Here is an 18,681-nt window from a genome sequence, read left to right as displayed (position 1 = left end):
TGAGAAATGTCAAATTGATCAAATTCATTATTCACAGCAATCAAGCGTAATTTATATCAGTATCCATCATGGAAAACACTTAAAAACACTTCTGAACAAGGAAGTTATCAGAAAATCGCCATTAACCAGTGTAATAGGTCATTGTTTACATGGGTCACAGGTCAGACTTACTTTCTATAAATAACCAGGGAGCAGGAGTGCACACAAGAAATAGTCCCTGACAAACATTGTTGCTATCATCCACAATGCACAATGATTCCAGACATAGAATAAAATACCAGTTAGATACACTAAATACATAAGCCTGTACAATAACTGTGAAGGATGAAACACCAGTAGTAAAATCCTGCATGAATATAAATAGCGTAGTAACACGCAGTGGTAATTAGGTCATGTCTGACACGTGCTGCTACCGGGAACGTTCAGTGCTAGATAAAACATAGATGTCAACAGTGGACATGCCCCCTTAAAGTGACACAAGTAAGTGAACTTCAGAACCAGGTAACTGTCTGTGATGTTGCCATCTTATTATTTACTTTCAGATTAAAAAATGTGAATGGACATTTGCAGGTAGATAATGATATAGCGAAAATAGGTGACATGCGTGATGGACAATCTTAACATTATGTTTTGGATACTTTTGCTGTATTTACTTAGATTCCATTCCATTACAATATAACAATATAACCATTTAATCACACAGGTTGCCATTCGCTGTGTATTCAGTGACATTCGTGTGAAGACATGACGTAGTATCAAACATTATTACAAATGGAACCAGTTACTCTAGTGTTCATCCAGAACAATGTGACAGTGAGAGAGAAAGTGGCCCAGAACAACGGCACAGTGAGAAAGTTGTCCAGAAGAATGTGACAGTGAGAGAGAAAGTGGCCCAGAACAACGGCACAGTGAGAAAGTTGTCCAGAAGAATGTGACAGTGAGAGAGAAAGTGGCCCAGAACAACTGCACAATGAGAAAGTTGTCCAGAACAATGTGACAGTGAGAGAGAAAGTGGCCCAGAACAACGGCACAGTGAGAAAGTTGTCCAGGACAATGTGACAGTGAGAGAGAAAGTGGCCCACAACAGGGCGGGAAGAGAGTGAAAGCGGCCCAGAACAACGGCACAGTGAGAAAGTTGTCCAGAACAATGTGACAGTGAGAAAGAAAGTGGCCCAGAACAACGGCACGGTGAGAAAGAAAGTGGCCCAGAACAACGGCACGGTGAGAGAGAAAGTGGCCCAGAACAACGGCACAGTAAGAAAGTTGTCCAGGACAATGTGACAGTGAGAGAGAAAGTGGCCCAGAACAACGGCACGGTGAGAAAGAAAGTGGCCCAGAACAACGGCACGGTGAGAGAGAAAGTGGCCCAGAACAACGGCACAGTGAAAGAGAAAGTGGCCCAGAACAAGGGCACGGTGAGAAAGTTGTCCAGGACAATGTGACAGTGAGAGAGAAAGTGGCCCAGAACAACGGCACGGAGAGAGAGAAAGCGGCCCAGAACAACGGCACAGTGAGAAAGTTGTCCAGAACAATAAGACAGTGAGAGAGAACGTGGCCCAGAACAACGGCACGGTGAGAAAGAAAGTGGCCCAGAACAAGGGCACGGTGAGAGAGAAAGTGGCCCGGAACAACGGCACAGTGAGAAAGTTGTCCAGGACAATGTGACAGTGAGAGAGAAAGTGGCCCGGAACAACGGCACGGTGAGACAGAAAGTGGCCCAGAACAACGGCACGGTGAGAGAGAAAGTGGCCCAGAACAACGGCACGGTCAGAGAGAAAGTGGCCCAGAACAACGGCACAGTGAGAGAGAAAGTGGCCCAGAACAACGGCACGGTGAGAGAGAAAGTGGCCCAGAACAACGGCACAGTGAGAGAGAAAGTGGCCCAGAACAACGGCACGGTGAGAAAGTTGTCCAGGACAATGTGACAGTGAGAGAGAAAGTGGCCCAGAACAACGGCACGGAGAGAGAGAAAGCGGCCCAGAACAACGGCACAGTGAGAAAGTTGTCCAGAACAATAAGACAGTGAGAGAGAAAGTGGCCCAGAACAACGGCACGGTGAGAAAGAAAGTGGCCCAGAACAACGGCACGGTGAGAAAGTTGTCCAGGACAATGTGACAGTGAGAGAGAAAGTGGCCCGGAACAACGGCACGGTGAGAGAGCCCAGAACAACAGCACGGTGAGAGAGAAAGTGGCCCAGAACAACGGCACAGTGAGAAAGAAAGTGGCCCAGAACAACGGCACAGTGAGAAAGTTGTCCGGGACAATGTGACAGTGAGAGAGAAAGTGGCCCAGAACAACGGCACGCAGAGAGAGAAAGCGGCCCAGACCAACGGCACAGTGAGAAAGTTGTCCAGAACAATGTGACAGTGAGAAAGAAAGTGGCCCAGAACAACGGCACGGTGAGAAAGAAAGTGGCCCAGAACAACGGCAAGGTGAGAGAGAAAGTGGCCCAGAACAACGGCACAGTGAGAAAGTTGTCCAGGACAATGTGACAGTGAGAAAGAAAGTGGCCCAGAACAACGGCACGGTGAGAAAGAAAGTGGCCCAGAACAACGGCACGGTGAGAGAGAAAGTGGTCCAGAACAACGTCACAGTGAGAGAGAAAGTGGCCCAGAACAACGGCACGGTGAGAAAGTTGTCCAGGACAATGTGACAGTGAGAGAGAAAGTGGCCCAGAACAACGGCACGGAGAGAGAGAAAGCGGCCCGGAACAACGGCACAGTGAGAAAGTTGTCCAGAACAATGTGACAGTGAGAGAGAAAGTGGCCCAGAACAACGGCACGGTGAGAGAGAAAGTGGCCCAGAACAACGGCACAGTGAGAAAGTTGTCCAGGACAATGTGACAGTGAGAGAGAAAGTGGCCCGGAACAACGGCACGGTGAGAAAGAAAGTGGCCCAGAACAACAGCACGGTGAGAGAGAAAGTGGCCCAGAACAACGGCACAGTGAGAAAGAAAGTGGTCCAGAACAACGGCACGGTGAGAGAGAAAGTGGCCCAGAACAACGGCACAGTGAAAAAGTTGTCCAGGACAATGTGACAGTGAAAGAGAAAGTGGCCCAGAACAACGACACGGAGAGAGAAGATCGGAGGGGTTCGGGTAATTCCATTCCAATCACATCTGATTTCCTTCTATCAAGTCACAGCTAATATTGCTGCCAATAAAACTGAGTATAACCAGAGACGTTTGAGAATGTTTCCCTCCGTCAAATTTAATCAAATGAAGTCATTGTATTTGATGCAATTTAGGTAACATGGAATAGTGATGTAAATGAGTAACAGGACTCGCCATTCACGGTTTCAGAAAATGAAATGCATCGAAAATGCCAAATCGCAAACCACGACTAACAAACTATATTATAGTATATATTGTAACACCCTTGGGGTGCACGTTGGAAGACAAATAACACAAGGAGATGATGAAGCAGAGTAGGAGAGTTTGCAATGATGCATGCAAACTTTCTGTTTAATTTTGTTATAACGGCAACAATGCCAATGCAACTTTGGCTAACAAAGTGATAAAATAAATGATGCCAATAAATATAGTCAGGTCTGATAAGACACTAGTTTGCCTATAGATTGGCTTAATGACAAGGCTCAGTCTCCAAGGAAAATAATGGTTATTATGCTACATATATTTTGACTCAAATTGTATCTTGCAGAAATGATACTCTGTATATAATGTTACCAAGTGATTGCAAATTCGACTTAAAATATATACCTAGTGATAGTCAGGATAATAAATGCAAGTTGGTAGGGATGCCAGGTGAAGGTCAGTTCAAATTACTTCTACAATCGGAATCTTAACCTTAGAACAAGTAATGAGTGGATGAATGGATGAGGATCGAGTGAATGAGTCAGTTGTGAGTAATTGTAGTTGTCCTTGGGCCTTGACCAGTGATCGTATTTATAGGCATCATCAGGAGGTCATGTGACCTTTCTCAGCCAATCAGAACACAGGTTTGATGGCTTTCCTACACAAAGCACTGCATAGGCAGTATTGTTTCTAACACAAGTAAGTGATCACTAATTGTCCTGTTGTTGTCCTGTTTGTCCGAAATTGATTAGGACACAGTAGAAATAATTAGGACATCAAGACAATTTGTTATAATTAAACGGACAATATCTTTCTGTCAACGTAGCGTCAGCGGCCGCCATCTTGGTTGGTGGTCAGCTCAAATGACAGGTGAAATGTACAAAATATTCAGTTTTCTTATCATTTGGTGTTGTCCTCATGTGATTAAAAGTGTCCGAAAAGATTAAACACAATGGCCATCTGTGTTTTGTGGTGACATTTGAATTTATGTTGTCCTACGTGTCCTTTAATAATTCGGACACTAACGAGATTGCTAAGATATTTGGTAGAAGCAAACAGAGAAAACGGACAACAGAATGTCAAACAGTGCCATGAATGATTGTCGGCGAGAAATGTCAAAACATGGAATGACTGTCATGTTTGAGGTACAAATGTAGGAAATACAGGAGATTATATGTTGTCCTCTCTGTCTTAAAACAATGCATTTCTATCACAGATTCCAGGAAAATACCAGATAATGATTATGTGGCTTTTGATATAAAAACGGACATTCAGTTTATAAACCGTCACTCAACCTAACGTAAAACGTTGACAGGTCACCGTAACCTGAGAAATGTCAAATTGATCAAATTCATTATTCACAGCAATCAAGCGTAATTTATATCAGTATCCATCATGGAAAACACTTAAAAACACTTCTGAACAAGGAAGTTATCAGAAAATCGCCATTAACCAGTGTAATAGGTCATTGTTTACATGGGTCACAGGTCAGACTTACTTTCTATAAATAACCAGGGAGCAGGAGTGCACACAAGAAATAGTCCCTGACAAACATTGTTGCTATCATCCACAATGCACAATGATTCCAGACATAGAATAAAATACCAGTTAGATACACTAAATACATAAGCCTGTACAATAACTGTGAAGGATGAAACACCAGTAGTAAAATCCTGCATGAATATAAATAGCGTAGTAACACGCAGTGGTAATTAGGTCATGTCTGACAAGTGCTGCTACCGGGAACGTTCAGTGCTAGATAAAACATAGATGTCAACAGTGCCCTCTTAAAGTGACACAAGTAAGTGAACTTCAGAACCAGGTAACTGTCTATGATGTTGTCATCTTATTATTTACTTTAAGGTTAAAAAATGTGAATGGACATTTGCAGGTAGATCATGATATAGCGAAAATAGGTGACATGCGTGATGGACAATGTTAACATTATGTTTTGGATACTTTTACTGTATTTACTTAGATTCCATTCCATTACAATATAACAATAATACCATTTAATCACACAGGTTGCCATTCGCTGTGTATTCAGTGACATTCGTGTGAAGACCTGACGTAGTATCAAACATTATTACAAATGGAACCAGTTACTCTAGTGTTCATCCAGAACAATGTGACAGTGAGAGAGAAAGTGGCCCAGAACAACGGCACAGTGAGAAAGTTGTCCAGAACAATGTGACAGTGAGAGAGAAAGTGGCCCAGAACAACGGCACAGTGAGAAAGTTGTCCAGAAGAATGTGACAGTGAGAGAGAAAGTGGCCCAGAACAACGGCACAGTGAGAAAGTTGTCCAGAACAATGTGACAGTGAGAGAGAAAGTGGCCCAGAACAACGGCACGGTGAGAAAGTTGTCCAGGACAATGTGACAGTGAGAGAGAAAGTGGCCCAGAACAACGGCACGCAGAGAGAGAAAGCGGCCCAGAACAACGGCACAGTGAGAAAGTTGTCCAGAACAATGTGACAGTGAGAAAGATAGTGGCCCAAAACAACGGCACGGTGAGAAAGAAAGTGGCCCAGAACAATGGCACGGTGAGAGAGAAAGTGGCCCAGAACAACGACATAGTGAGAAAGTTGTCCAGGACAATGTGACAGTGAGAGAGAAAGTGGCCCAGAACAAGGGCACAGTGAGAAAGAAAGTGGCCCAGAACAACAGCACGATGAGAGAGAAAGTGGCCCAGAACAACGGCACAGTGAGAAAGAAAGTGGCCCAGAACAACGGCACGGTGAAAAAGTGGCCCAGGACAATGTGACAGTGAGAGAGAAAGTGGCCCAGAACAACGGCACGGAGAGAGAGGAAGCGGCCCGGAACAACGGCACAGTGAGAAAGTTGTCCAGAACAATGTGACAGTGAGAGAGAAAGTGGCCCAGAACAACGGCACGGTGAGAAAGAAAGTGGCCCAGAACAACGGCAGGGTGAGAGAGAAACTGGCCCAGAACAACGGCACAGTGAGAAAGTTGTCCAGGACAATGTGACAGTGTGAGAGAAAGTGGCCCGGAACAACGGCACGGTGAGAAAGAAAGTGGCCCAGAACAACGGCATGGTGAGAGAGAAAGTGGCCCAGAACAACGGCACAGTGAGAAAGAAAGTAGCCCAGAACAATGGCACGGTGAGAGAGAAAGTGGCCCAGAACAACGGCACAGTGAGAAAGTTGTCCAGAACAATGTGACAGTGAGAGAGAAAGTGGCCCAGAACAACTGCACAGTGAGAAAGTTGTCCAGAACAATGTGACAGTGAGAGAGAAAGTAGCCCAGAACAACGGCACAGTGAGAAAGTTGTCCGGGACAATGTGACAGTGAGAGAGAAAGTGGCCCAGAACAACGGCATGCAGAGAGAGAAAGCGGCCCAGAACAACGGCACAGTGAGAAAGTTGTCCAGAACAATGTGACAGTGACAAAGAAAGTGGCCCAGAACAACGGCACGGTGAGAAAGAAAGTGGCCCAGAACAACGGCACGGTGAGAGAGAAAGTGGCCCAGAACAACGGCACAGTGAGAAAGTTGTCCAGAACAATGTGACAGTGAGAGAGAAAGTGGCCCAGAACAACGGCACGGTGAGAGAGAAAGTGGCCCGGAACAACGGCACAGTGAGAAAGTTGTCCAGGACAATGTGACAGTGAGAGAGAAAGTGGCCCGGAACAACGGCACGGTGAGAAAGAAAGTGGCCCAGAACAACAGCACGGTGAGAGAGAAAGTGGCCCAGAACAACGGCACAGTGAGAAAGAAAGTGGCCCAGAACAAAGGCACGGTGAGAGAGAAAGTGGCCCAGAACAACGGCACAGTGAAAAAGTTGTCCAGGACAATGTGACAGTGAAAGAGAAAGTGGCCCAGAACAACGACACGGAGAGAGAAGATCGGAGGGGTTGGGGTAATTCCATTCCAATCACATCTGATTTCCTTCTATCAAGTCACAGCTAATATTGCTGCCAATAAAACTGAGTATAACCAGAGACGTTTGAGAATGTTTCCCTCCGTTAAATTTAATCAAATGAAGTCATTGTATTTGATGCAATTTAGGTAACATGGAATAGTGATGTAAATGAGTAACAGGACTCGCCATTCACGGTTTCAGAAAATGAAATCCATCGAAAATGCCAAATCGCAAACCACGACTAACAAACTATATTATAGTATATATTGTAACACCCTTGGGGTGCACGTTGGAAGACAAATAACACAAGGAGATGATGAAGCAGAGTAGGAGAGTTTGCAATGATGCATGCAAACTTTCTGTTTAATTTTGTTATAACGGCAACAATGCCAATGCAACTTTGGCTAACAAAGTGATAAAATAAATGATGCCAATAAATATAGTCAGGTCTGATAAGACACTAGTTTGCCTATAGATTGGCTTAATGACAAGGCTCAGTCTCCAAGGAAAATAATGGTTATTATGCTACATATATTTTGACTCAAATTGTATCTTGCAGAAATGATACTCTGTATATAATGTTACCAAGTGATTGCAAATTTGACTTAAAATATATACCTAGTGATAGTCAGGATAATAAATGCAAGTTGGTAGGGATGCCAGGTGAAGGTCAGTTCAAATTACTTCTACAATCGGAATCTTAACCTTAGAACAAGTAATGAGTGGATGAATGGATGAGGATCGAGTGAATGAGTCAGTTGTGAGTAATTGTAGTTGTCCTTGGGCCTTGACCAGTGATCGTATTTATAGGCATCATCAGGAGGTCATGTGACCTTTCTCAGCCAATCAGAACACAGGTTTGATGGCTTTCCTACACAAAGCACTGCATAGGCAGTATTGTTTCTAACACAAGTAAGTGATCACTAATTGTCCTTTTGTTGTCCTGTTTGTCCGAAATTGATTAGGACACAGTAGAAATAATTAGGACATCAAGACAATTTGTTATAATTAAGCGGACAATATCTTTCTGTCAACGTAGCGTCAGCGGCCGCCATCTTGGTTGGTGGTCAGCTCAAATGACAGGTGAAATGTACAAAATATTCAGTTTCCTTATCATTTGGTGTTGTCCTCATGTGATAAAAAGTGTCCGAAAAGATTAAACACAATGGCCATCTGTGTTTTGTGGTGACATTTGATATAACAAGAATAAGGGCAACGATATAGTTACACCAAGCGACTAGGACGACATTTTGACAGACGTCAAATGCATACTACGTCTATTGAGAACTTGGTGTCAATGTAACGTAAATGTGCCCTGTTTCCAGGAATTTATGTTGTCCTACGTGTCCTTTAATAATTCGGACACTAACGAGATTGCTAAGATATTTGGTAGAAGCAAACAGAGAAAACGGACAACAGAATGTCAAACAGTGCCATGAATGATTGTCGGCGAGAAATGTCAAAACATGGAATGACTGCCATGTTTGAGGTATAAATGTAGGAAATACAGGAGATTATATGTTGTCCTCTCTGTCTTAAAACAATGCATTTCTATCACAGATTCCAGGAAAATACCAGATAATGATTATGTGGCTTTTGATATAAAAACGGACATTCAGTTTATAAACCGTCACTCAACCTAACGTAAAACGTTGACAGGTCACCGTAACCTGAGAAATGTCAAATTGATCAAATTCATTATTCACAGCAATCAAGCGTAATTTATATCAGTATCCATCATGGAAAACACTTAAAAACACTTCTGAACAAGGAAGTTATCAGAAAATCGCCATTAACCAGTGTAATAGGTCATTGTTTACATGGGTCACAGGTCAGACTTACTTTCTATAAATAACCAGGGAGCAGGAGTGCACACAAGAAATAGTCCCTGACAAACATTGTTGCTATCATCCACAATGCACAATGATTCCAGACATAGAATAAAATACCAGTTAGATACACTAAATACATAAGCCTGTACAATAACTGTGAAGGATGAAACACCAGTAGTAAAATCCTGCATGAATATAAATAGCGTAGTAACACGCAGTGGTAATTAGGTCATGTCTGACAAGTGCTGCTACCGGGAACGTTCAGTGCTAGATAAAACATAGATGTCAACAGTGCCCTCTTAAAGTGACACAAGTAAGTGAACTTCAGAACCAGGTAACTGTCTATGATGTTGTCATCTTATTATTTACTTTAAGGTTAAAAAATGTGAATGGACATTTGCAGGTAGATCATGATATAGCGAAAATAGGTGACATGCGTGATGGACAATGTTAACATTATGTTTTGGATACTTTTACTGTATTTACTTAGATTCCATTCCATTACAATATAACAATATAACCATTTAATCACACAGGTTGCCATTCGCTGTGTATTCAGTGACATTCGTGTGAAGACCTGACGTAGTATCAAACATTATTACAAATGGAACCAGTTACTCTAGTGTTCATCCAGAACAATGTGACAGTGAGAGAGAAAGTGGCCCAGAACAACGGCACAGTGAGAAAGTTGTCCAGAACAATGTGACAGTGAGAGAGAAAGTGGCCCAGAACAACGGCACAGTGAGAAAGTTGTCCAGAAGAATGTGACAGTGAGAGAGAAAGTGGCCCAGAACAACGGCACAGTGAGAAAGTTGTCCAGAACAATGTGACAGTGAGAGAGAAAGTGGCCCAGAACAACGGCACGCAGAGAGAGAAAGCGGCCCAGAACAACGGCACAGTGAGAAAGTTGTCCAGAACAATGTGACAGTGAGAAAGATAGTGGCCCAGAACAACGGCACGGTGAGAAAGAAAGTGGCCCAGAACAACGGCACGGTGAGAGAGAAAGTGGCCCAGAACAACGACATAGTGAGAAAGTTGTCCAGGACAATGTGACAGTGAGAGAGAAAGTGGCCCAGAACAAGGGCACAGTGAGAAAGAAAGTGGCCCAGAACAACAGCACGATGAGAGAGAAAGTGGCCCAGAACAACGGCACAGTGAGAAAGAAAGTGGCCCAGAACAACGGCACGGTGAGAAAGTTGTCCAGGACAATGTGACAGTGAGAGAGAAAGTGGCCCAGAACAACGGCACGGAGAGAGAGAAAGCGGCCCGGAACAACGGCACAGTGAGAAAGTTGATCAGAACAATGTGACAGTGAGAGAGAAAGTGGCCCAGAACAACGGCACGGTGAGAAAAAAAGTGGCCCAGAACAACGGCACGGTGAGAGAGAAAGTGGCCCAGAACAACGGCACAGTGAGAAAGAAAGTAGCCCAGAACAACGGCACGGTGAGAGAGAAAGTGGCCCAGAACAACGGTACAGTGAGAAAAATGTCCAGGACAATGTGACAGTGAGAGAGAAAGTGGCCCAGAACAACGACACGGAGAGAGAAGATCGGAGGGGTTCGGGTAATTCCATTCCAATCACATCTGATTTCCTTCTATCAAGTCACAGCTAATATTGCTGCCAATAAAACTGAGTATAACCAGAGACGTTTGAGAATGTTTCCCTCCGTCAAATTTAATCAAATGAAGTCATTGTATTTGATGCAATTTAGGTAACATGGAATAGTGATGTAAATGAGTAACAGGACTCGCCATTCACGGTTTCAGAAAATGAAATGCATCGAAAATGCCAAATCGCAAACCACGACTAACAAACTATATTATAGTATATATTGTAACACCCTTGGGGTGCACGTTGGAAGACAAATAACACAAGGAGATGATGAAGCAGAGTAGGAGAGTTTGCAATGATGCATGCAAACTTTCTGTTTAATTTTGTTATAACGGCAACAATGCCAATGCAACTTTGGCTAACAAAGTGATAAAATAAATGATGCCAATAAATATAGTCAGGTCTGAAAAGACACTAGTTTGCCTATAGATTGGCTTAATGACAAGGCTCAGTCTCCAAGGAAAATAATGGTTATTATGCTACATATATTTTGACTCAAATTGTATCTTGCAGAAATGATACTCTGTATATAATGTTACCAAGTGATTGCAAATTTGACTTAAAATATATACCTAGTGATAGTCAGGATAATAAATGCAAGTTGGTAGGGATGCCAGGTGAAGGTCAGTTCAAATTACTTCTACAATCGGAATCTTAACCTTAGAACAAGTAATGAGTGGATGAATGGATGAGGATCGAGTGAATGAGTCAGTTGTGAGTAATTGTAGTTGTCCTTGGGCCTTGACCAGTGATCGTATTTATAGGCATCATCAGGAGGTCATGTGACCTTTCTCAGCCAATCAGAACACAGGTTTGATGGCTTTCCTACACAAAGCACTGCAGAGGCAGTACTGTTTCTAACACAAGTAAGTGATCACTAATTGTCCTGTTGTTGTCCTGTTTGTCCGAAATTGATTAGGACACAGTAGAAATAATTAGGACATCAAGACAATTTGTTATAATTAAACGGACAATATCTTTCTATCAACGTAGCGTCAGCGGCCGCCATCTTGGTTGGTGGTCAGCTCAAATGACAGGTGAAATGTACAAAATATTCAGTTTCCTTATCATTTGGTGTTGTCCTCATGTGATAAAAAGTGTCCGAAAAGATTAAACACAATGGACATCTGTGTTTTGTGGTGACATTTGATAACAAGAATAAGGGCAACGATATAGTTACACCAAGCGACTAGGACGACATTTTGACAGACGTCAAATGCATGCTACGTCTATTGACAACTTGGTGTCAATGTAGATCTAACGTAAATGTGCCCTGTTTCCAGGAATTTATGTTGTCCTACGTGTCCTTTAATAATTCGGACACTAACGAGATTGCTAAGATATTTGGTAGAAGCAAACAGAGAAAACGGACAACAGAATGTCAAACAGTGCCATGAATGATTGTCGGCGAGAAATGTCAAAACATGGAATGACTGTCATGTTTGAGGTACAAATGTAGGAAATACAGGAGATTATATGTTGTCCTCTCTGTCTTAAAACAATGCATTTCTGTCACAGATTCCAGGAAAATACCAGATAATGATTATGTGGCTTTTGATATAAAAACGGACATTCAGTTTATAAACCGTCACTCAACCTAACGTAAAACGTTGACAGGTCACCGTAACCTGAGAAATGTCAAATTGATCAAATTCATTATTCACAGCAATCAAGCGTAATTTATATCAGTATCCATCATGGAAAACACTTAAAAACACTTCTGAACAAGGAAGTCATCAGAAAATCGCCATTAACCAGTGTAATAGGTCATTGTTTACATGGGTCACAGGTCAGACTTACTTTCTATAAATAACCAGGGAGCAGGAGTGCACACAAGAAATAGTCCCTGACAAACATTGTTGCTATCATCCACAATGCACAATGATTCCAGACATAGAATAAAATACCAGTTAGATACACTAAATACATAAGCCTGTACAATAACTGTGAAGGATGAAACACCAGTAGTAAAATCCTGCATGAATATAAATAGCGTAGTAACACGCAGTGGTAATTAGGTCATGTCTGACAAGTGCTGCTACCGGGAACGTTCAGTGCTAGATAAAACATAGATGTCAACAGTGCCCTCTTAAAGTGACACAAGTAAGTGAACTTCAGAACCAGGTAACTGTCTATGATGTTGCCATCTTATTATTTACTTTAAGGTTAAAAAATGTGAATGGACATTTGCAGGTAGATCATGATATAGCGAAAATAGGTGACATGCGTGATGGACAATCTTAACATTATGTTTTGGATACTTTTACTGTATTTACTTAAATTCCATTCCATTACAATATAACAATATAACCATTTAATCACACAGGTTGCCATTCGCTGTGTATTCAGTGTCATTCGTGTGAAGACCTGACGTAGTATCAAACATTATTACAAATGGAACCAGTTACTCTAGTGTTCATCCAGAACAATGTGACAGTGAGAGAGAAAGTGGCCCAGAACAACGGCACAGTGAGAAAGTTGTCCAGAACAATGTGACAGTGAGAGAGAAAGTGGCCCAGAACAACGGCACGGTGAGAAAGAAAGTGGCCCAGAACAACGGCACAGTGAGAGAGAAAGTGGCCCAGAACAACGGCACAGTGAGAAAGTTGTCCAGAACAATGTGACAGTGAGAGAGAAAGTGGCCCAGAACAACGGCACGGTGAGAAAGTTCTCCAGAACAATGTGACAGTGAGAGAGAAAGTGGCCCAGAACAACGGCACGGTGAGAGAGAAAGTGGCCCAGAACAACGGCACAGTAAGAAAGTTGTCCAGGACAATGTGATAGTGAGAGAGAAAGTGGCCCAGAACAACGGCACAGTGAGAAAGTTGTCCAGGACAATGTGACAGTGAGAGAGAAAGCTGCCCAGAACAACGGCACGGAGAGAGAAGATCGGAGGGGTTGGGGTAATTCCATTCCAACCACATCGGATTTCCTTCTATCAAGTCACAGCTAATATTGCTGCCAATAAAACTGAGTATAACCAGAGACGTTTGAGAATGTTTCCCTCCGTCAAATTTAATCAAATGAAGTCATTGTATTTGATGCAATTTAGGTAACATGGAATAGTGATGTAAATGAGTAACAGGACTCGCCATTCACGGTTTCAGAAAATGAAATGCATCGAAAATGCCAAATCGCAAGCCACGACTAACAAACTATATTATAGTATATATAACTCACCATTTAATCACACAGGTTCCCATTCGCTGTGTATTCAGTTACATTCGTGTGAAGACCTGACGTAGTATCAAACATTATTACAAATGGAACCAGCTACTCTAGTGTTCATCCAGAACAATGTGACAGTGAGAGAGAAAGTGGCCCAGAACAACGGCACAGTGAGAAAGTTGTCCAGAAGAATGTGACAGTGAGAGAGAAAGTGGCCCAGAACAACGGCACAGTGAGAAAGTTGTCCAGAACAATGTGACAGTGAGAGAGAAAGTGGCCCAGAACAACGGCACGGTGAGAAAGTTCTCCAGAACAATGTGACAGTGAGAGAGAAAGTGCCCCAGAACAACGGCACGGTGAGAAAGTTGTCCAGAACAATGTGACAGTGAGAGAGAAAGTGGCCCAGAACAACGGCACAGTGCGAAAGTTGTCCAGAACAATGTGACAGTGAGAGAGAAAGTGGCCCAGAACAACGGCACAGTGCGAAAGTTGTCCAGAACAATGTGACAGTGAGAGAGAAAGTGGCCCAGAACAACGGCACGGTGAGAAATCAAGTGGCCCAGAACAACGGCACGGTGAGAGAGAAAGTGGCCCAGAACAACGGCAAGGTGAGAAAGTTGTCCAGGACAATGTGACAGTGAGAGAGAAAGTGGCCCAGAACAACGGCACGGTGAGAAAGAAAGTGGCCCAGAACAATGGCACGGTGAGAAAGAAAGTGGCCCAGAACAACGGCTCGGTGAGAGAGAAAGTGGCCCAGAACAAGGGCACAGTGAGAGAGAAAGTGGTCCAGAACAATGACACAGTGAGAAAGTTGTCCAGAACAATGTGACAGTGAGAGAGAAAGTGGCCCAGAACAACGGCACGGTGAGAAAGTTGTCCAGAACAATGTGACAGTGAAAGAGAAAGTGGCCCAGAACAACGGCACAGTGAGAAAGTTGTCCAGAACAATGTGGCAGTGGGAGAGAAAGTGGCCCAGAACAACGACACGGTCAGAAAGTTGTCCAGAACAATGTGACAGTGAGAGAGAAAGTGGCCAAGAACAACGGCACGGAGAGAGAGAAAGCGGCCCAGAACAACGGCACAGTGAGAAAGTTGTCCAGAACAATGTGACAGTGAGAAAGAAAGTGGCCCAGAACAACGGCACGGTGAGAGAGAAAGTGGCCCAGAACAACGGCACGGTGAGAGAGAAAGTGGCCCAGAACAACGACACAGTGAGAAAGTTGTCCAGGACAATGTGACAGTGAGAGAGAAAGTGGCCCAGAACAAGGGCACAGTGAGAAAGAAAGTGGCCCAGAACAACAGCACGGTGAGAAAGTTGTCCAGGACAATGTGACAGTGAGAGAGAAAGTGGCCCAGAAGAACGGCACGGAGAGAGAGAAAGCGGCCCGGAACAACGGCACAGTGAGAAAGTTGTCCAGAACAATGTGACAGTGAGAGAGAAAGTGGCCCAGAACAACGGCACGGTGAGAAAGAAAGTGGCCCAGAACAACGGCACGGTGAGAGAGAAAGTGGCCCAGAACAACGGCACAGTGAGAAAGTTGTCCAGGACAATGTGACAGTGAGAGAGAAAGTGGCCCGGAACAACGGCACGGTGAGAAAGAAAGTGGCTCAGAACAACGGCACGGTGAGAGAGAAAGTGGCCCAGAACAACGGCACAGTGAGAAAGAAAGTAGCCCAGAACAATGGCACGGTGAGAGAGAAAGTGGCCCAGAACAACGGCACAGTGAGAAAGTTGTCCAGGACAATGTGACAGTGAGAGAGAAAGTGGCCCAGAACAACGACACGGAGAGAGAAGATCGGAGGGGTTCGGGTAATTCCATTCCAATCACATCTGATTTCCTTCTATCATGTCACAGCTAATATTGCTGCCAATAAAACTGAGTATAACCAGAGACGTTTGAGAATGTTTCCCTCCGTCAAATTTAATCAAATGAAGTCATTGTATTTGATGCAATTTAGGTAACATGGAATAGTGATGTAAATGAGTAACAGGACTCGCCATTCACGGTTTCAGAAAATGAAATGCATCGAAAATGCCAAATCGCAAACCACGACTAACAAACTATATTATAGTATATATTGTAACACCCTTGGGGTGCACGTTGGAAGACAAATAACACAAGGAGATGATGAAGCAGAGTAGGAGAGTTTGCAATGATGCATGCAAACTTTCTGTTTAATTTTGTTATAACGGCAACAATGCCAATGCAACTTTGGCTAACAAAGTGATAAAATAAATGATGCCAATAAATATAGTCAGGTCTGATAAGACACTAGTTTGCCTATAGATTGGCTTAATGACAAGGCTCAGTCTCCAAGGAAAATAATGGTTATTATGCTACATATATTTTGACTCAAATTGTATCTTGCAGAAATGATACTCTGTATATAATGTTACCAAGTGATTGCAAATTTGACTTAAAATATATACCTAGTGATAGTCAGGATAATAAATGCAAGTTGGTAGGGATGCCAGGTGAAGGTCAGTTCAAATTACTTCTACAATCGGAATCTTAACCTTAGAACAAGTAATGAGTGGATGAATGGATGAGGATCGAGTGAATGAGTCAGTTGTGAGTAATTGTAGTTGTCCTTGGGCCTTGACCAGTGATCGTATTTATAGGCATCATCAGGAGGTCATGTGACCTTTCTCAGCCAATCAGAACACAGGTTTGATAGCTTTCCTACACAAAGCACTGCAGAGGCAGTACTGTTTCTAACACAAGTAAGTGATCACTAATTGTCCTGTTGTTGTCCTGTTTGTCCGAAATTGATTAGGACACAGTAGAAATAATTAGGACATCAAGACAATTTGTTATAATTAAACGGACAATATCTTTCTATCAACGTAGCGTCAGCGGCCGCCATCTTGGTTGGTGGTCAGCTCAAATGACAGGTGAAATGTACAAAATATTCAGTTTCCTTATCATTTGGTGTTGTCCTCATGTGATAAAAAGTGTCCGAAAAGATTAAACACAATGGACATCTGTGTTTTGTGGTGACATTTGATAACAAGAATAAGGGCAACGATATAGTTACACCAAGCGACTAGGACGACATTTTGACAGACGTCAAATGCATGCTACGTCTATTGACAACTTGGTGTCAATGTAACGTAAATGTGCCCTGTTTCCAGGAATTTATGTTGTCCTACGTGTCCTTTAATAATTCGGACACTAACGAGATTGCTAAGATATTTGGTAGAAGCAAACAGAGAAAACGGACAACAGAATGTCAAACAGTGCCATGAATGATTGTCGGCGAGAAATGTCAAAACATGGAATGACTGTCATGTTTGAGGTACAAATGTAGGAAATACAGGAGATTATATGTTGTCCTCTCTGTCTTAAAACAATGCATTTCTGTCACAGATTCCAGGAAAATACCAGATAATGATTATGTGGCTTTTGATATAAAAACGGACATTCAGTTTATAAACCGTCACTCAACCTAACGTAAAACGTTGACAGGTCACCGTAACCTGAGAAATGTCAAATTGATCAAATTCATTATTCACAGCAATCAAGCGTAATTTATATCAGTATCCATCATGGAAAACACTTAAAAACACTTCTGAACTAGGAAGTTATCAGAAAATCGCCATTAACCAGTGTAATAGGTCATTGTTTACATGGGTCACAGGTCAGACTTACTTTCTATAAATAACCAGGGAGCAGGAGTGCACACAAGAAATAGTCCCTGACAAACATTGTTGCTATCATCCACAATGCACAATGATTCCAGACATAGAATAAAATACCAGTTAGATACACTAAATACATAAGCCTGTACAATAACTGTGAAGGATGAAACACCAGTAGTAAAATCCTGCATGAATATAAATAGCGTAGTAACACGCAGTGGTAATTAGGTCATGTCTGACAAGTGCTGCTACCGGGAACGTTCAGTGCTAGATAAAACATAGATGTCAACAGTGCCCTCTTAAAGTGACACAAGTAAGTGAACTTCAGAACCAGGTAACTGTCTATGATGTTGCCATCTTATTATTTACTTTAAGGTTAAAAAATGTGAATGGACATTTGCAGGTAGATCATGATATAGCGAAAATAGGTGACATGCGTGATGGACAATGTTAACATTATGTTTTGGATACTTTTACTGTATTTACTTAGATTCCATTCCATTACAATATAACAATATAACCATTTAATCACACAGGTTGCCATTCGCTGTGTATTCAGTGACATTCGTGTGAAGACCTGACGTAGTATCAAACATTATTACAAATGGAACCAGTTACTCTAGTGTTCATCCAGAACAATGTGACAGTGAGAGAGAAAGTGGCCCAGAACAACGGCACAGTGAGAAAGTTGTCCAGAACAATGTGACAGTGAGAGAGAAAGTGGCCCAGAACAACGGCACAGTGAGAAAGTTGTCCAGAACAATGTGACAGTGAGAGAGAAAGTGGCCCAGAACAACGGCACGGTGAGAAAGAAAGTGGCCCAGAACAACGGCACAGTGAGAGAGAAAGTGGCCCAGAACAACGGCACAGTGAGAAAGTTGTCCAGAACAATGTGACAGTGAGAGAGAAAGTGGCCCAGAACAACGGCACGGTGAGAAAGTTGTCCAGGACAATGTGACAGTGAGAGAGAAAGTGGCCCAGAACAACGGCAAGGTGAGAGAGAAAGTGGCCCAGAACAACGACACAGTGAGAAAGTTGTCCAAGACAATGTGACAGTGAGAGAGAAAGTGGCCCAGAACAAGGGCACAGTGAGAAAGAAAGTGGCCCAGAACAACAGCACGGTGAGAGAGAAAGTGGCCCAGAACAACGGCACAGTGAGAAAGAAAGTGGCCCAGAACAACGGCACGGTGAGAAAGTTGTCCAGGACAATGTGACAGTGAGAGAGAAAGTGGC

At 42.9% G+C, this 18,681-nt stretch overlaps 2 protein-coding genes across 2 annotated transcripts; both read left to right on the top strand.

The window, feature by feature from the left end:
• Positions 1 to 771: 771 nt before the first annotated feature.
• Positions 772 to 6,077, top strand: LOC137294287 (protein PBMUCL2-like). The gene is made up of 3 exons (XM_067825293.1): positions 772 to 869; positions 1,157 to 1,438; positions 5,792 to 6,077. The coding sequence occupies exons 1-3, from the start codon at positions 772 to 774 to the stop codon at positions 6,075 to 6,077; spliced, it is 666 nt and encodes a 221-aa protein (XP_067681394.1).
• A 288-nt stretch (positions 6,078 to 6,365) lies between these two features.
• Positions 6,366 to 17,055, top strand: LOC137294285 (neurofilament medium polypeptide-like). The gene is made up of 7 exons (XM_067825291.1): positions 6,366 to 6,467; positions 8,519 to 8,582; positions 10,338 to 10,496; positions 14,444 to 14,630; positions 15,047 to 15,206; positions 15,352 to 15,528; positions 16,942 to 17,055. The coding sequence occupies exons 1-7, from the start codon at positions 6,366 to 6,368 to the stop codon at positions 17,053 to 17,055; spliced, it is 963 nt and encodes a 320-aa protein (XP_067681392.1).
• The last annotated feature ends 1,626 nt before the right edge of the window (positions 17,056 to 18,681 follow it).

The sequence above is a fragment of the Haliotis asinina genome, chromosome 8 (genome assembly GCF_037392515.1).
Source record: "Haliotis asinina isolate JCU_RB_2024 chromosome 8, JCU_Hal_asi_v2, whole genome shotgun sequence".
NCBI classification, from domain to species: domain Eukaryota; kingdom Metazoa; phylum Mollusca; class Gastropoda; order Lepetellida; family Haliotidae; genus Haliotis; species Haliotis asinina.
The sequence above is the reverse complement of the archived record's forward strand: the minus strand, read 5'-3'. Positions and strand labels throughout refer to the sequence as shown.